Source organism: Sinohyriopsis cumingii, chromosome 10, assembly GCF_028554795.1.
Source record: "Sinohyriopsis cumingii isolate HCF-2022 chromosome 10, ASM2855479v2, whole genome shotgun sequence".
NCBI classification, from domain to species: domain Eukaryota; kingdom Metazoa; phylum Mollusca; class Bivalvia; order Unionida; family Unionidae; genus Sinohyriopsis; species Sinohyriopsis cumingii.
The window spans coordinates 30723933-30739290 of record NC_142970.1 but is presented as its reverse complement, the minus strand read 5'-3'; the positions used below and the strand labels follow the sequence as shown (position 1 = coordinate 30739290).

The window sequence follows — 15358 nt, the reverse complement described above, 5'->3', positions numbered from 1 at the left end:
TTGGCAAATTGAAAGGCTATCTCTTTTCGAGAGAAGTGGGTGGCCCTGAAAAGGGCCTTTTTATTTTGGTGTAGGGGTGAGTTTAACCAATCAACTTTAACTGCCTTAAGCCTTTGCCACGGCCGAGGCCTACTTCTGATGATTGGGTTGAAATCACTAAGGGTGGTACGATAGGCTTAGTCACAGGGTTGGCGTGTTTAGCTCGGGAAGGTCGTATTCTCTTCGGTCGTGATAAAGAAGTCTGATACATTTGTTTCAGACTTCTTAACTCCGCTAAAATGTCCAACAGTACCGTAGCCGTTTGATTTTCACCCTCTTGTTTCTTTGCTGCTACTTCTTCTTGCTGTTGTTGCTGTTGTTTTTTTCTTACCTCTTCTTGTTGCTGTTGCTGTTGCTGTAGGAGAAAAGCTTGTTCCGCTTCCTTTTGTCGTTGCATAAATTTCTCCAATTCTTCTTTCTGTCTCTGTCTAAAATTCTCCACTTGCGGTAATGAAGAAGGTAACGAAGGTTCCGGAACAAATTCTTGCGAGGTAAGAAAATCCACAAAATCCCAATGTACCTCTTCTGAAAGTAAGTCCGGGTTCCCTTGGGCAGTCCCCCCTGCTGGTGCACCCCAATGGATCGTTTTCTGAGTTTCCGTCATGTTGAATCACTGTCGCATAGATTGACTGCACACAAGCGCTAACGAATCTATATAGACCACGTGACGTCACAGACTGCTCTCTTCGGATTGGATGCGGGCTGACTGAATTTTGTAACGCGTGTTTGGATTGGTGAATGAACTCAATCCGTTTCAATCCTTCCTGTACCTATAAATAAGCGCAGTTCAGTGCATTGATTCACTTGTTCTCGTCGCTTCAAGATGTGGACCACAGTTGAGTCATCCACCCTTGTGTCTTCCATGATGTTTAGGACGGACATGCTCATGTATGTCCGGTCCAAGTGGACTGTTGTTCATAGGACAGATACTAGTCAATGGATGAGGAGAGTTTACATAGAAAGACAAGGATGTCTCAAGAGGGTACTTGTGTATGGACCGGCAGTTAGAAGGAGTTTAAGAAGAAGAAGAAGAAGATGTGACAGATGCCATCTATGTTAATATTAATATTAACATAAACCCAAAGGCCCTTTTCAGGGCCAGCCATATTTCTCGAAAAGAGATAGCCTTTCCATTGCCTACCCCTTTTCTAAAAAATTTAAAAAAAAAAAAAAAAAATCCCAAAAGCCCAAACTCTATTCCCCATGTTAATTTCCCCTTGTCGCTAGACAGACCCACACTATAGTTCCATGTTAAATTCCCCTTGTCGCTAGAGTGACCCACGATTTATTCCCCATGTTAATTTCCCTTGTCGCTAATCTGACCCACGATTTTTCGCCATGTTAAATTTCCATTGTCGCTAATCTGACCCAGGGGGGTCTGTAATGCTAATTCCCATTGTCGCTAATGTATCCCCATTCACTACTCCTGTTCTACTAGTACTAGTGCTAATGTACATCCTTTTGTTTCTACACAGGTCAAGGGCACGGGAAGAAAACTTCACAACAGCCTTGACAAAGTTTGAACGGAGCCAGAAAAGTTAATCCAAGTGCATCATCCCGGGATATTTGAATTTTGGAAACTCTCAAAACCAAGAAATGTGCTATGAGTGCTTCATGGCACATTTAGCAAACTAAAACTGAGTAATTGTTGCAAATTTCTATGGCTGCACATTTAAACAGAATACAAATCATAAGTCATTTTTTATTAAACAGATTATTCTTATTCAAGTACTAGGGATATGTTGGAAAAAAATGCGTATTTGATATCTCAAGTCATTTCATGAAAAAACTTATAAAAATGTAAACAGTTTTTAAAATGTTGGTGATCTGCAATCTGTAATTCGATATAATCATTGGTATTCTACAATACTATAACCTGCTAAGTTTACCTAACATCACATGTTCAGAGCTCAAATAAATGTGTTTAAGACACAGGCCCAGTGCAAGTGTCTATAAAACGGCCCTGACCTAAAATCAACTTGTCTGACAGGTCCATATTTTTTATACTATTATTTTGACACATTATCCACTACTGAAAATTAAGCAGTTTTTCCCTCGTTGTCCACGAGACTGAACCCTCTGTCAGGTTGTTCTGTAATGAGGTACACAAGTAACGAAATTCCCAACAGTTTCACAACTTTTGCATACGTAGGTGTGGAATTCAGAACAATTGTGGCACACAGCTTTGCTCTTGCGATTTTTTATTGTATACTGTCAGCTTTGTACTGATGCACAGTACCCATTATATTTCATCACGACTTTTAGGAACAAGAATCCAGGACTTTGCAATTGTTTCATTTTCTGAACGCTGCCAAATTCTCCATGTTTATCAACAACAAAAAATTAAACAGAAATGAAACGTGAGAGGCATTGGTCTTTTAAATCAATCAGTAAAATCGTAGTTAGCTTGATGGCAATGCAGATGTGTCACAATTACAGAAAACACTTACAATGTATTTATGGAATCAGCAGATACCAAGTTTCTGGACAAAATGAACTAAAGTATGAGGTATTCATCTCGGTTCCTTTAAGATGGAACAACTCTTTATTTGTTGCTTTTATAAATGTCTAATCCCATAGTTTAGATTAATTGTCAAACAATGGCATGCATACTACTTGATATATTTAACCAATGATACATTACCAGCTCGGGGCAAAGAAGGGACATGCTATTGTTATTAACGCAGTACACGCAAAAGCTAATTAAAGGTACATAATGAATTAAGAATAATAGAAAGAGGGCTACATCCCATTCATATTCACAAGCTTCACATCATAAGTTATAACTTTAAGCAGGTGATCATCGGAAGGTGGATGACCTACGAATGGGGGCATCAGCACGGAGACTAAGATTTTTTAAATCGGGCCCTCAGAGGGGTGTAAGATTATTACATTTCCGATGTCTTTCAAGAACTTCAGAATGAGTGTATGCCACATTTAGTTGGTATGGCCAAAGTTTATTTCAGGAAAATTAGATAACGCCTTTTTGCAGACGTACTGTATATTTTTGAATTGTAGAACTATGAAAGTAGTTAGATAGCTTTATATCTTGAGTTGATATGACTGCAAAATTGTTAAAGCTACGTTAAAAATCCAAATTACATACACACACACACGCTTGATTTGATATGAGTCTATGATGTTTGTTAGAAGTAATCAGTAAATTCTGTAAGACCCTAATCGACACTTTATGCAAAGTCAGATCAGGGTCTATGTTGTCTGCAGTTGGATTCGACCTATCAGTGTTGGATTAGACCTATCAGTGTTGGATTAGACCTATCAGTGATTAGTGATGGTATCGTGGATCACACAGTAATAATCTGCAGTATTTCAAGTTCATGTATCATATTTATAGCTGCTTGTTTTCTTGAACTTATTTTTATTCTTTGGTCAAAGTATAGATTGGACCTACTTTTGGCATTAATTCAAGTCCCTTTTTTGAAAGACGTTAGTACATATTACAAGTACTCATAGTCATAAGGTATTGTATATGATCAGCTGTAGTTTGTAGACATTCATACAAAGTAATAGAAATTTGCTCCAGTTCCTGAGGTGGGGGGAGATGTCAGAAACAGAAGAGAGACTATCAGCTTTTTTGTAGGTATGGGCTTTTCAGTTTCTGTTCATCATATTTGACATTTTAAACTTCCATCCGTTACGTAACAGTATACGTTCTGTTGACCATCCTGCAATAAACAGCATTCCTCGTATATTTTGTATTTTTGTTCTGTTTATATTTGTTATTATAGTGTTTGATACTTCATAGCACTGTAAAATACTATCAGAGATCAATATAAATCCCATAAGCCTATTTTTGGTTTGGTCATTTGTCATCATATGGCAGAATGTAGTAATTTCTGATCGTGATCATTGGGCCTTTGACAATATTTCAAACTTTAATCCGATTGTAAACACAATAAGCAAGCTAGATGTTTATTGGAATACTGACACTGGACTCTTGCCACATCAATCTTGCACTTATCTTCACTTTATGATGAATGATCCAACCAACCAACCAACCAACCTATCATGCATAAGCGCATGGTTTAGTTTTTCAGGAGTTGCCTCCCCTACGATTGTCATCGCCACCAAGAAATACTGAAAAATGAAAGATATGATTGATCAAGATAGTAGTAAATAAAGTTGTATTAGTGTATAGCCCCTGTTGACCTTTTCGAGGCCCCGAGTGGCCTATTGGTCTAAGGCGCTCGCCTTTACAGATCACTGACATCTCATCTCTGTCCGCCTGAGTTTGAGTCTCGAGCTTCACGGTTTGGATATGTGAGAAAGCTTGCCAGTAGCTTTCCGTGGATCAGAGGGTCCGTATAATGCATAGCATATGCTGAAACATGGCGTTAAGCCCATAACAAGAACACAAATGTCTCACATTTCAGTTTCTTTTCCATACTCAGTACAATCATTTGTATGCTATTGGATTTGTGATATTTTGCCAATAAATAAACAAAAATTACATTAAAACCTCTGACAATTTATTGCACAGCTATGCTCCTGACATAGTTTGCTTAATCAGAGAGGGGGTGAGAAAGGGCAATTCCATCGATTTCACATTTAACGAATTAAATGAATGTACACGTTTCTGCAATACAACACTTTTATAATCCCATCAGTAATTTCCTGATTTAGCCACCGAGGAAATTCACAAATAAAAATCCATGATCATGATCCGGTTCCTCGGGTTCTGACACCCTCTTCATCTTAAATAACCGCTATTTATCTTCTACAATTGACACCTGATGGGTTTTATTTCTTTATAACTGTGTACAACTTAGTTCATATTGTTAGTATATGAGTTTTTAATTTGCTTGTGCAATTAAACCAGGCTGTATAAGTTGTGGGGGTTTTTTTAGTGTACATGCCTGAAGTCGTATTTCTTACTAGATGTGTACACTGATAATTAATGTCACATCTACTTAAGATAATTATACAAATTGATAATGTATCAAGACTAGTTAGCAGTGACTGTTTCTCCTTATGCCCCTTATGAACATACTTTAATGTGTGTCATATCAAGTGTATTTATACATATTAAATAATGTATTTTACATGTTTATATCTAGCATATCGTAAGCCATAATTGAATGTATTGTCCTTACTGATGACCTTTTGTGCGTATTGTCTTAATTAGTAAGTTTGTTACATATTCTTTATTTGAGTTTTCCCGCACAGACAAATCTATGAGAGAGGAAGTGAATAAATAAATTAATGAAAGAGCGAGCTAAGAGTTTTCTGTACAAATTAGAGCACTTGTACATTTTTTATTTCTGAAATCAATTTTGGTTTGAAGTCATTTGTATCCCCCTAATCCTATGGCATCGTGTCCGCTCTCTATTAATAAGAATAGTAGTTTTCGTTTCTAATAATAAAGCACATTCTATATATAGCTCTCCTGGACTATGGACCATTGAAAGGCCAGTCACAACCTGTAAAAGGAAATAACACAAGTTCTAATTATGAGAACTTATTATGGTAGTTACTTCCCCATATATATTTGGACAGCTTCATTGTAAGTTATTTTCCACAAGTTTTCACAAAATGACACTTCCTTACAAAGATTTTGTCTGCATGATTGTCAGTGCTTGTGGTGAAACTTGCCCTAAAATGTGATCTTTTTTAAAAACAATCATCACATCTTTTAACTAGGTAGCTGTAAAGCCAGCTTGCAAACTATAAAAGTGTCAAAAATACATAATTTCAGCAAAATCTAGCCAGTTTAAACTCTTTAACTTTCATCTCAAATATTTGATACACATGTGATACATGCATGTTTTGTTCTGCTTAGGCGAAAAGATGAATTTGATGTGACACAGAGATAGTCAAAGCCTGACATATCTATAAGCCATATCCAAAAGAATAATTGTCCTCGACGTGGGAAAACACGAATGAGGTTTGATAGTTATGTTTAATTATAATTCAAAATGGCTAATAGATTTTCTGCATCCCCGTAACACTATTTTCGTAATTTTGCAAGAATCAGGGGGAATTTAGCATTTTACTCATTTGCTTGTGTTTTTCTTGATTAGTTCATTGGTTAGTAGGTTGGTGGGTTGGTTGGTTGGTTCATTCATTTATTAGGCTTGATATCATGGTTCTGTCTTCATACTAATGGTAACACATCATAATTAATATGTGAATGAATATGAAGAAGAATTACTCACCTCTACATACAAAATGGTCACTGTGGCTCTTTTTTTTAGGCATGACTAATTATAATATTTTTTGATGTCTATATACTGCAGAACTTATAATGGATACAAATTTCCGTACACATCAAAACTCGTACATGGTTGCACCGTAAGAAGAGAATCTAATCCATAAGAAAGTAGGTCATTGGCCTATATTTGCTCATGAGTAAGAGTTGTTGTATTTTCAGATGTTTGTTAGTTTCAGCATCCATTTAGTATACCCTGTTTCGCTTTCTTTCATCAGAATTGGTACGAGGATGCATCTTGAGAAAAGTAGCTCATCCGTACCAAAAGTAGGGCAGTGTTGCTTAGCTTTTTGCTTTGGTAACTTTGCTGGTTACACATTCCTTTTTCAGATACTTTACACTATACTAATATCCAAAATGAATAACTATTATATGCTCATTTTGTTCTCCGTTAACTGTACATTGTCAGAATCGTTCAGTATTTTACGATATTGCTCTCACGCGCACTTCATATTGCACTCACGTTTGTCCAAAAGTATATTTGGAACTACTTTGTAAACAAATCATGTACACTTATATAATAGGCGCTTTATGTTTTGGTTGATTAAATTTGTTTTAAATGAACTAAAGCAGATGTTTCGTGGACTGCTACATACCAGCTGCTTTGCCACATTCCGCGTTAACTTTTTGATACTATGTTACTGATTTATGCAAGCTATAGACGCCAGACAGGGTCCTTACAAACAACATTCCAGTGACAAGGCATATACTGTCTTCTTTAGCTGGTAATAAGAATGGGAAAAAAAATATACATACAGTTTTACATCCTAAATTTCCTCAAAATGTACCTTCTTAGTTGTGCAAATCTGAATTACACGAACCATGTCATGGGTTCTCAAGCTTGATTACACATTTCGACATTGTACTGTAATTTCGACTATATTCCAAGTGAAACTGAAAGACTTCATATTTTTCCCACATTATGATTTCAAGCATTCAATGACAGAATAGAAACACACTTGCAGATGTGAACACGCTGCTGATATCAGATGTAATTCATGTAGAATTGGCACAGATAAATCCAGTCCATAATCACAACATTTCGTAGAATCGACAAAAATACCAAAATCTACTCATTCTAGATCAAATGGAGAAGTTATTGCAATGCGCATTTATTCCAAATAGGACTCCAAATTTCAATTTTAATTATACCAAAACGCCATTTTCTTTCTAGTGCGCGACTAAATTCAAATTTATATGGGCGGAGTTATGTGCACATTAATAATATCATTGTTATGTAATGATAAATCTGCGCTTGTGTATTTAGTTTGGAATACGGCATACATTCCGTTACTTTGTTTCTTATAGTGCATGTTTGTTTGTATAATTAAGCCTTAGGTTGAATAAGAAAATGAGCATATAATAAAAAGGTTACTGCATTTGTATGGGAAAATATGAACTCGTGCAGTACTTCCATCCAAAAAACTCGTTCAAATTTGCTGTAACCTATAAATATATAATGTATTTTACAACTAACTATACAGCAGCATTTGTGCGAATTAGAATCCACCGTTATAAATAGACAATGGTGTCATTGTTCAAGTCCATATGCAATATGAGTAATATTATTTATTTCATACAAAGGCACTTGCATTGTATTGATCAATGGTGTCCATGGACTTGAAGGAAATACAGTAGACTGTAATCTGACTCAAATTTCATACGCAGCTATTAGTTCAAATGATATCAAAATATAAAATGAAAGACAGTTTCTGGGAAAATTATTTTACTATGTCAAATGTGTATAACGCACATTTAAATTTTTTGAATACATTCGAAAATGAACAAACTACTATTCCCAATAAGTCAATTAACTATTTATTGTCTTTTCTTTTATTGTTTCAACTATATAAAACACAGTTTTATAGATTTTTAAAGCTGCAAATTCCTTAAACATTGTATAAAATTATCTTTCTCATCACTCAATCAAATCATTGATTATTATTATTAGTATTAGTAGGAGGAGGAGGAGGAGAAGGAGGAGGAGGAGTAGTATTTTAAAGTTGTGTTACGTCGCTTTTAAAAGTACCCAAAATATATGTAATTTGGGAGTTTTGCCTTTCGTGATGTATTAGTGTTGTCAGACGCATTGATACTTATAATTTTAAAAAACAGGTGTCCCTATATTATATTTTGCACTGAACAGATTTCGATGACGGCAAACGACAACATTAAGTTAAATTCTTCACACGACATAAATAATGACACAGAGTTACATTGTTTTAAATTCAACAGTGTTGGGAAATTTGACAGAGGCATTTAATTAGTTTAACTTGAGAGCGAGAACTTCAGTATCAAGTGATAATTTGTTTTTATTTACAGTTGTCTTGCTAAATAACAAATAAGAGAATAAAACTGTTGTTTTGCTGATTTCAAACGAAACTAATTTTTTTACGATGGTAACATTGCGACAAGCAGCATCACGACTGATAGCAGGATGGTTAAAATAAGTAATAAAGAAGGACTATATGATATATTTTATGAAGCAAATGGATTGGTTCGATTCTTTAAAATCTGGTAATCTTCATAGGATCAGTCAACCTTGATTCATCAAAAAAGTAGATTTAGAATCATAGGGAACAAAGTCAGATTTAAAACCACACATGCCCCACCCATTCATATTATCCTGACACCAAGACGACCAGTCATAACACTAACCTCTTACGGCTGAGCGCCAAGCGAAACAGCTGCTAGTATCGTTTTGGTAAATCTTTGGTATGACTCGGCGCAACCTCCCTCATACAAGGCTGACGCTCTAACCACTTAGGCCACAGGAGCTGTTTGCAAATTACTAAAAATAAAAGTAGATATAGTAGAAAGTTGCTCTGTTGACAAATTATCACCAGTCAAGTTGTTTCTGTATATTTTAAACCATATTAAATTACCAATGTTGGAAATGGGTAGAACGGAGGAAGATGAAATGCAGAACAAATGCATTTATTTAAGACATTTTCACAACGATCCTGAAAGCCTTGTAACTGAAAGTTAAAAGTCAAAATATCAGTCGTGAGAATAAATAAAATGGAATAAAAAGAACAAAAGAAAATAATATAAATTGAAAGAATGTTAAGTAAACAATCTACCTTCACATTACACTTCTTCCATATGAAAGAGTTGTGCTAGATATGCGGATGACAGTTGTAGGAAGGGACTGCTTACATGCAAACATGCAGAAAATACGACAGATAAAAGTACAATTAGAAAATGATTTACGTCTTCATACAACACATTTAGGCTAATAAAGTAAAACGAAAGAAGTGAAACGATATACACAATACCCTTAAAGAAGTCTTCAAGACACAAAGACTGACGAGGTAAAACAATAGATATTAACAGGAAGGTTACACATTTGTTGGAAAAGGAAACCATTCGATACATATTCAGCTTAATTAGATACAAAGAGAATATGTTGTTGGGACCGTTCCGGTGGCCTAGTGGTAACAGCGTCCGCCTCGGATGCGGGAGGTCGTGGGTTCCATCCCCGGCCGAGTCATACCAAAGACTTACAAAAATGGTGCTAACATCTGCCTCGCATGGCGCTCAGAATTAAGATAGTATTGTTATGACTGGTCGCATTGGTGTCAGGATAATGTGACTGGATGGGACAGCATGCTAAATGTCTGCGGCATGATACCCCAGTGCTAGAAGTCACTATAAACTGCCACACTGCAGACATCGTAGCGATATGACTAAACAAATTTAAAAGTTACGTTAAAAATCCAAATATCTCTCTCTCTCTCTCTTTCTCTCTCTCTCTCTCTCTCTCTCTCTCTCTCTCTCTCTCTCTCTCTCTCTGTTGTTGCAAGGTTTAACAGAGCCCTACAAACTAGAATGTGCAAGCATTTTACTAGTTTACTCCAAATGAGCACAAAAAATAGCTTTGGGTTTTACCATGCTAGCTGAAGATGCAAAGCATTAATCACGTAATAGTTTTCATGACTCCAATTTAAACAAACTAAAAGGAGTCAGATCAAACGTATGGATTATTATATGCAGTTATCTGATTGTAGATACATTTCAACTGTGTACATTAAAAATCAATGAAAAGGAATTTCAGAATACAACAAAATCATTGCTAATGGCTACCTTCCTAACATTGACAAGGAAATATTAAAAACCAGGAAATTAATTTGAGGTGATCCGTTCATATACCAAATGGAAGACATGAGAGAAAATGATATAAAATGTATACTTTACCATCCAGAGTTATTTTATACGACAAACGAAATGACACATTAAAAGGTGCAAAGATCTTCAATAAATAAACAGTGAACGACAAAATGTATGCATTTACAAAAAGAAAAGGGTTTAGTGGATCGTGTAATAACTGGCATCCAGTTCAATACATTATGCCATTAAAATATGACAGGGGAAAAACAATTTAACAATTGCATTTTCAAGCAGTATGAAACGTTTAAAGTTTGGAAATATAAATAGTTTATATAATGTGACAGATGTGGAAAAATATTGTACAATAAAAATTAACAAATTAAAACATGCCTAATACAAGAAATACTAGAGGGATAAAAGTACATAAGAAGACATCAGAGTCAAAGCAATAAAATGGTACACGTGAAAATCGTGTTAAGGCTCCAATAATCCACAAATAAATATTGTAATAGTTAATACATGATATCACGGTCAAGGAATGAACACATAAAATTCAAGATAAGAAATTAGTTCCAACTACATAATAAATACGAAAATAAAAATTACATCTAAACTTTGTTCACATGCATTGTTTTCAAATAAGGTATAATATAGTAACAACCACATAATCGTCTATCCATGTTTTCTGGATAAAATTTGCACTTCATAATTTTAATAAATCTATCAAATCTTCAATCATAGCGAATAACCTCAAGATTAAGCCAACATCAGTAGATATGGAGGAATATTTTCACCGCATGAATGATGTAAGTTGGTATATCGGTGGAGGAAACGAAAATATGTGAGAAAACATTACACGGAACTGTTGTGAAGACAGCAAAGATAGACTGTAGATTGTAAAATAAAAGTTAATTTTATGCCAGATATTTTTTTAATTATTCCAAAGACAAACATGTTCGTTGTATTATAAAAATAATGAGTAAGCAAATGTTCTACAAATAATTTTTTAAAATAGGAAAGGGTATAACATCTCACCTTTGACCTGCAGCTCAGTTTTCCGCTAATCCCAATCTTAATATTGCACGTCAAGCAGATCTCAGTAACCGCTAATCCTACTCTTAACATTGCATATCAAGCAGATATCAGTTACGGCTAACCATGTTAATCCTACTCTTAACATCGCATAACAAGCAGATTTCGGTTACCGCTAATCCTACTCTTAATATTGCATGTCAAGCAGATCTCAGTTACCGCTAATCCTAATCGTAGCATTGCATGTCCAGCAGATCTCAGTAACCGCTAATCCTAATCTTAACATTGCATGTCAAGCAGATCTCAGTTACCGCTAATCCTAATCGAAACATTGCATGTCCAGCAGATATCCGTTACCGCTATACCTAATCTTAATATTGCATGTCAAGCAGATCTCGGTGACCGCTAATCCTACCAAAAACATTGTATGTCAAACAGATCTCAATAACCGCTAATCCTAATATCAACACTGCATGTCAAACAGATTTCAATTACCGCTAATCCTACTCTTAACATCGCATATCAAGCAGATCTCGGTTACCGCTAATCTTACTCGAAACATTGCATGTCAAGCAGATTTCAATTACTTGTAATTCTGATCTTAACATTGCATGTCAAGCAATCTCTTATCATTGCATGTCAAACATATTTTAGTTACTGCAATTTTTCACACACAAGCCATTAAACGTTTGTATAACTTTACATTCTCTCCAACCTCACCAATCTCTCTCTCTCTCTCTCTCTCTCTCTCTCTCTGTACCTTCATAGAGTCAGCGAAAACCATTAAAAAAGACAAGCGTGGCGGATTTTCGCCTGTGTCATTCGACGATGTCTCTTGATCTATGAATGATGAGAAAAAGTAGTCACGTTGAGCAATGGAAATGGGGAAAGTTAGAAATTAGGATAGAAACAATTGTTTGGTTGGTATCGTATCAATGTTAATTAAATCATAATAAGAACTTAGTTGAAAGGTAAATACATTTAAATGTTTAAATTACCTCCTGCGGGTTCCTCATTTCGCTTAGTTTTTACTTCCAACTCTTGTAAATATGCTAGCCACTATGTGAAAGCCATCATACGTGTGTCTTATATTTATCTAATCAATATAGGTGAAAATAGAAGTTCAAAAACTTAAAGAAGCAACTTACCAACTTGTAAAGGAGATTGCGATTATTTGCAAAAGGTTAAGAACTATATTTGTCAGCGGATACACTCGACATGGCTGTGAGAGCTCATTCATTCCGTCAATACACAATTGCTTGTAGTCAAACTTAACGGCGCTGGAAACGTATGTGTATTTATAAGTGATATAAATAAAATATATGTATAGTATGTACGCTGTATGTTTGATATACTACTCGTTGTATAAATGTTTCATTAAAAGGAAACTCGGCAAGACTCGTTTCCTTTCAATGAAAAACTTATACATTTCGTGGTGTATCAGTTATTCAGCGTACTTGATAGATAGATAGATAGATAGATAGATAGATATTACTTAGCTGTTTCGACAGTATCAGATATTATATAAACTTAAAGTTAGTTAAGCTAACGTAAGTATTAGGTTTAGGCATGCAAGGTTACGACAAATATGAAAACATTTCGACCAGTTTTCGACAATGCATATTGGATTTTCTGAGTAATGGTGCCTGCATTCTTCAACTATCGAGCAAAATGGCAACTGTTTCATTTAAAATTGGATTAAACCCTACCACCAATACCGATGTAAAAACAACGGTATTCTAAAGGTTAATAAAAAATTAAACTAGATTTGATATAGAGAAGACAAATTATGAAGAAAATAGGATAATAATCATTCTAGTCCTACTATCGGTATGTCATACCTGTAGAGAGCAATAACACATAGTCGGAGATTCAAACGACACGTGACAATTCCGAAGAGCTGTCAATGTCCAATTGAAGGCAAATAGAATACGCTTCATATGGCATGGGAAACTTCATTATCTACCCAATGATTACTTATACAGGAAAGTAGTGAAAGGGGTGAGATTAGCGTCGATGGAAATTAGCTTTAAAAACACCCCCTGGGCGAGATTAGCGTCAATGGAAATTTAACATGGGCAAAAAACCCTGGGTAAGATTAGCGTCAATGGAATTTAACATTGGAGAAAGGAAAAAAAAGGAAATATTGAGATTAGCGTCAAAGGCATTCGAACAATGGAAAAAAAAATATCGATTCTAGGGACAAAGGCAATTGAACATGGGGAATAGAGTTTGGGTCTGTCTAGGGACAAGGGGAATTGAAGATGGGAATAAAGTGTGGGTTTGTCTAGGGACAAAGGGGAATTGAACATGTTAGAAAAAAAAAATACTTTAGGGACAAGGGGAATTGAACATGGGATTTTTTTTATTTTTTTTTAAATTTTTATAAAGGGGTAGGCAATTGAAAAGTCATTCTCTTTTCGAGAAATATGGCTGGCCCTGAAAAGGGCCTTTGGTTTCTTCTTCTTCTTCTTCTGCTTCTAATTTCTTCTTTTTCTCCACCAACTTCTTATTTTCTCACCTACACTCTTTTTCTTCTCTTTTTTTCTCCTCCTCTTCTTTCTTCTCTTCCTCCTCCTCTTCTTTCTTCCTCTTCTCATTTTCTTCTTCTTTTTCAATTTTTTCATTCCATTTTCTTATTCTTATCCTTTCCTCTTCATCCTCCTTCTCCTCCTTTATTTCCTTCATCACACCACTTATCATGTCCTTTGCTTTTCTTAAGTTGTTAATCTCCATTTTTACTCTATGCGGACTATAAGAATAGTGGTCTTCATTGAGTCGTACTAGCATTTGTTCTATCATGCCCAAATTGTCAAGGACGTCTTGCAATGTTTGAAATTTATCGAGGTGGTTCGAAGCCATCTTCTCTGTAGAATGGTTTGAACGACGAATACTGTGGGTTCTTATACGAAAAGCGTGGACGTGAAGGAAAACATCCCCCAAAACATAAAATTGATATTACCTAGATCATGACCTAACATCGTGCGGACGTGAAAGAAAACATCCCCTACTTTTCTCATTTCATATAATATACTATCCACATAAGTGAAGCAACAATAAACAAACCCCAAATCTAATATTTACACACGCAAATCATTAAAACAAAATCCATAATCTACTATCCACACAATCGTACGTGAGCGGTTACAAAACCCAAACTATACTCTCCACATACGCTAAGAAACAATAAACAAAATCCATAATCTACTATCCACACAATCGTACGTGAGCGGTTACAAAACCCAAACTATACTCTCCACATACGCTAAGAAACAATAAACAAAATCCATAATCTACTATCCACACAATCGTACGTGAGCGCTTACAAAACCCAAACTATACTCTCCACATTCGCTAAGAAACAATAAACAAAATCCATAATCTACTATCCACACAATCGTACGTGAGCGGTTACAAAACCCAAACTATACTCTCCACATACGCTAAGAAACAATAAACAAAATCCATAATCTACTATCCACACAATCGTAAGTGAGCGGTTACAAAACCCAAACTATACTCTTCACATACGCTAAGAAACAATAAAGAAACCCATAATCTACCATTCACACAAACTTACGTGAGCAGTTACAAACACAAACACACAAACACATACACTCGCACTATGAAAAAAGAGTTAGTGTTTATATTCACACTACTCTACCTACACACACACACACACACACACACACACACACACACACACACACACACACATTGGCAAATTGATGGTTATTTCTTTTCTAGAGTATTGGGTAGCCCTGAAAAGGGCTGTTTTTTTGGAACTTCATGGACACCTGGTTAATGGTGGCACCTTCCAGGCCTGGCGCCACATACACATCTTGTTCCCCAGTTGCTTTTTACTTTTTTGGGGGAGAGAGCAGAGGCAGGATATGTGGCTTCAGAATCCCAATTTTCGGTTTCTGGGATTCTGAAATTTCTTCTTCT

General features: G+C 35.5%; 1 protein-coding gene across 1 annotated transcript in view; it reads right to left on the bottom strand.

Annotated features, from left to right (window-relative positions):
• LOC149789833 (uncharacterized) overlaps window positions 1-14378 on the bottom strand; it is a 36336-nt gene extending 21958 nt beyond the window's left edge. Inside the window, exon 1 of the mRNA XM_089973366.1 lies at window positions 13932-14378. Within this exon, the coding sequence (XP_089829492.1) occupies window positions 13932-14272 (341 nt within the window). The 5' untranslated portion in view covers window positions 14273-14378. The remainder of the gene's footprint in view (window positions 1-13931) is intronic.
• Between the last annotated feature and the right edge of the window lie 980 nt (window positions 14379-15358).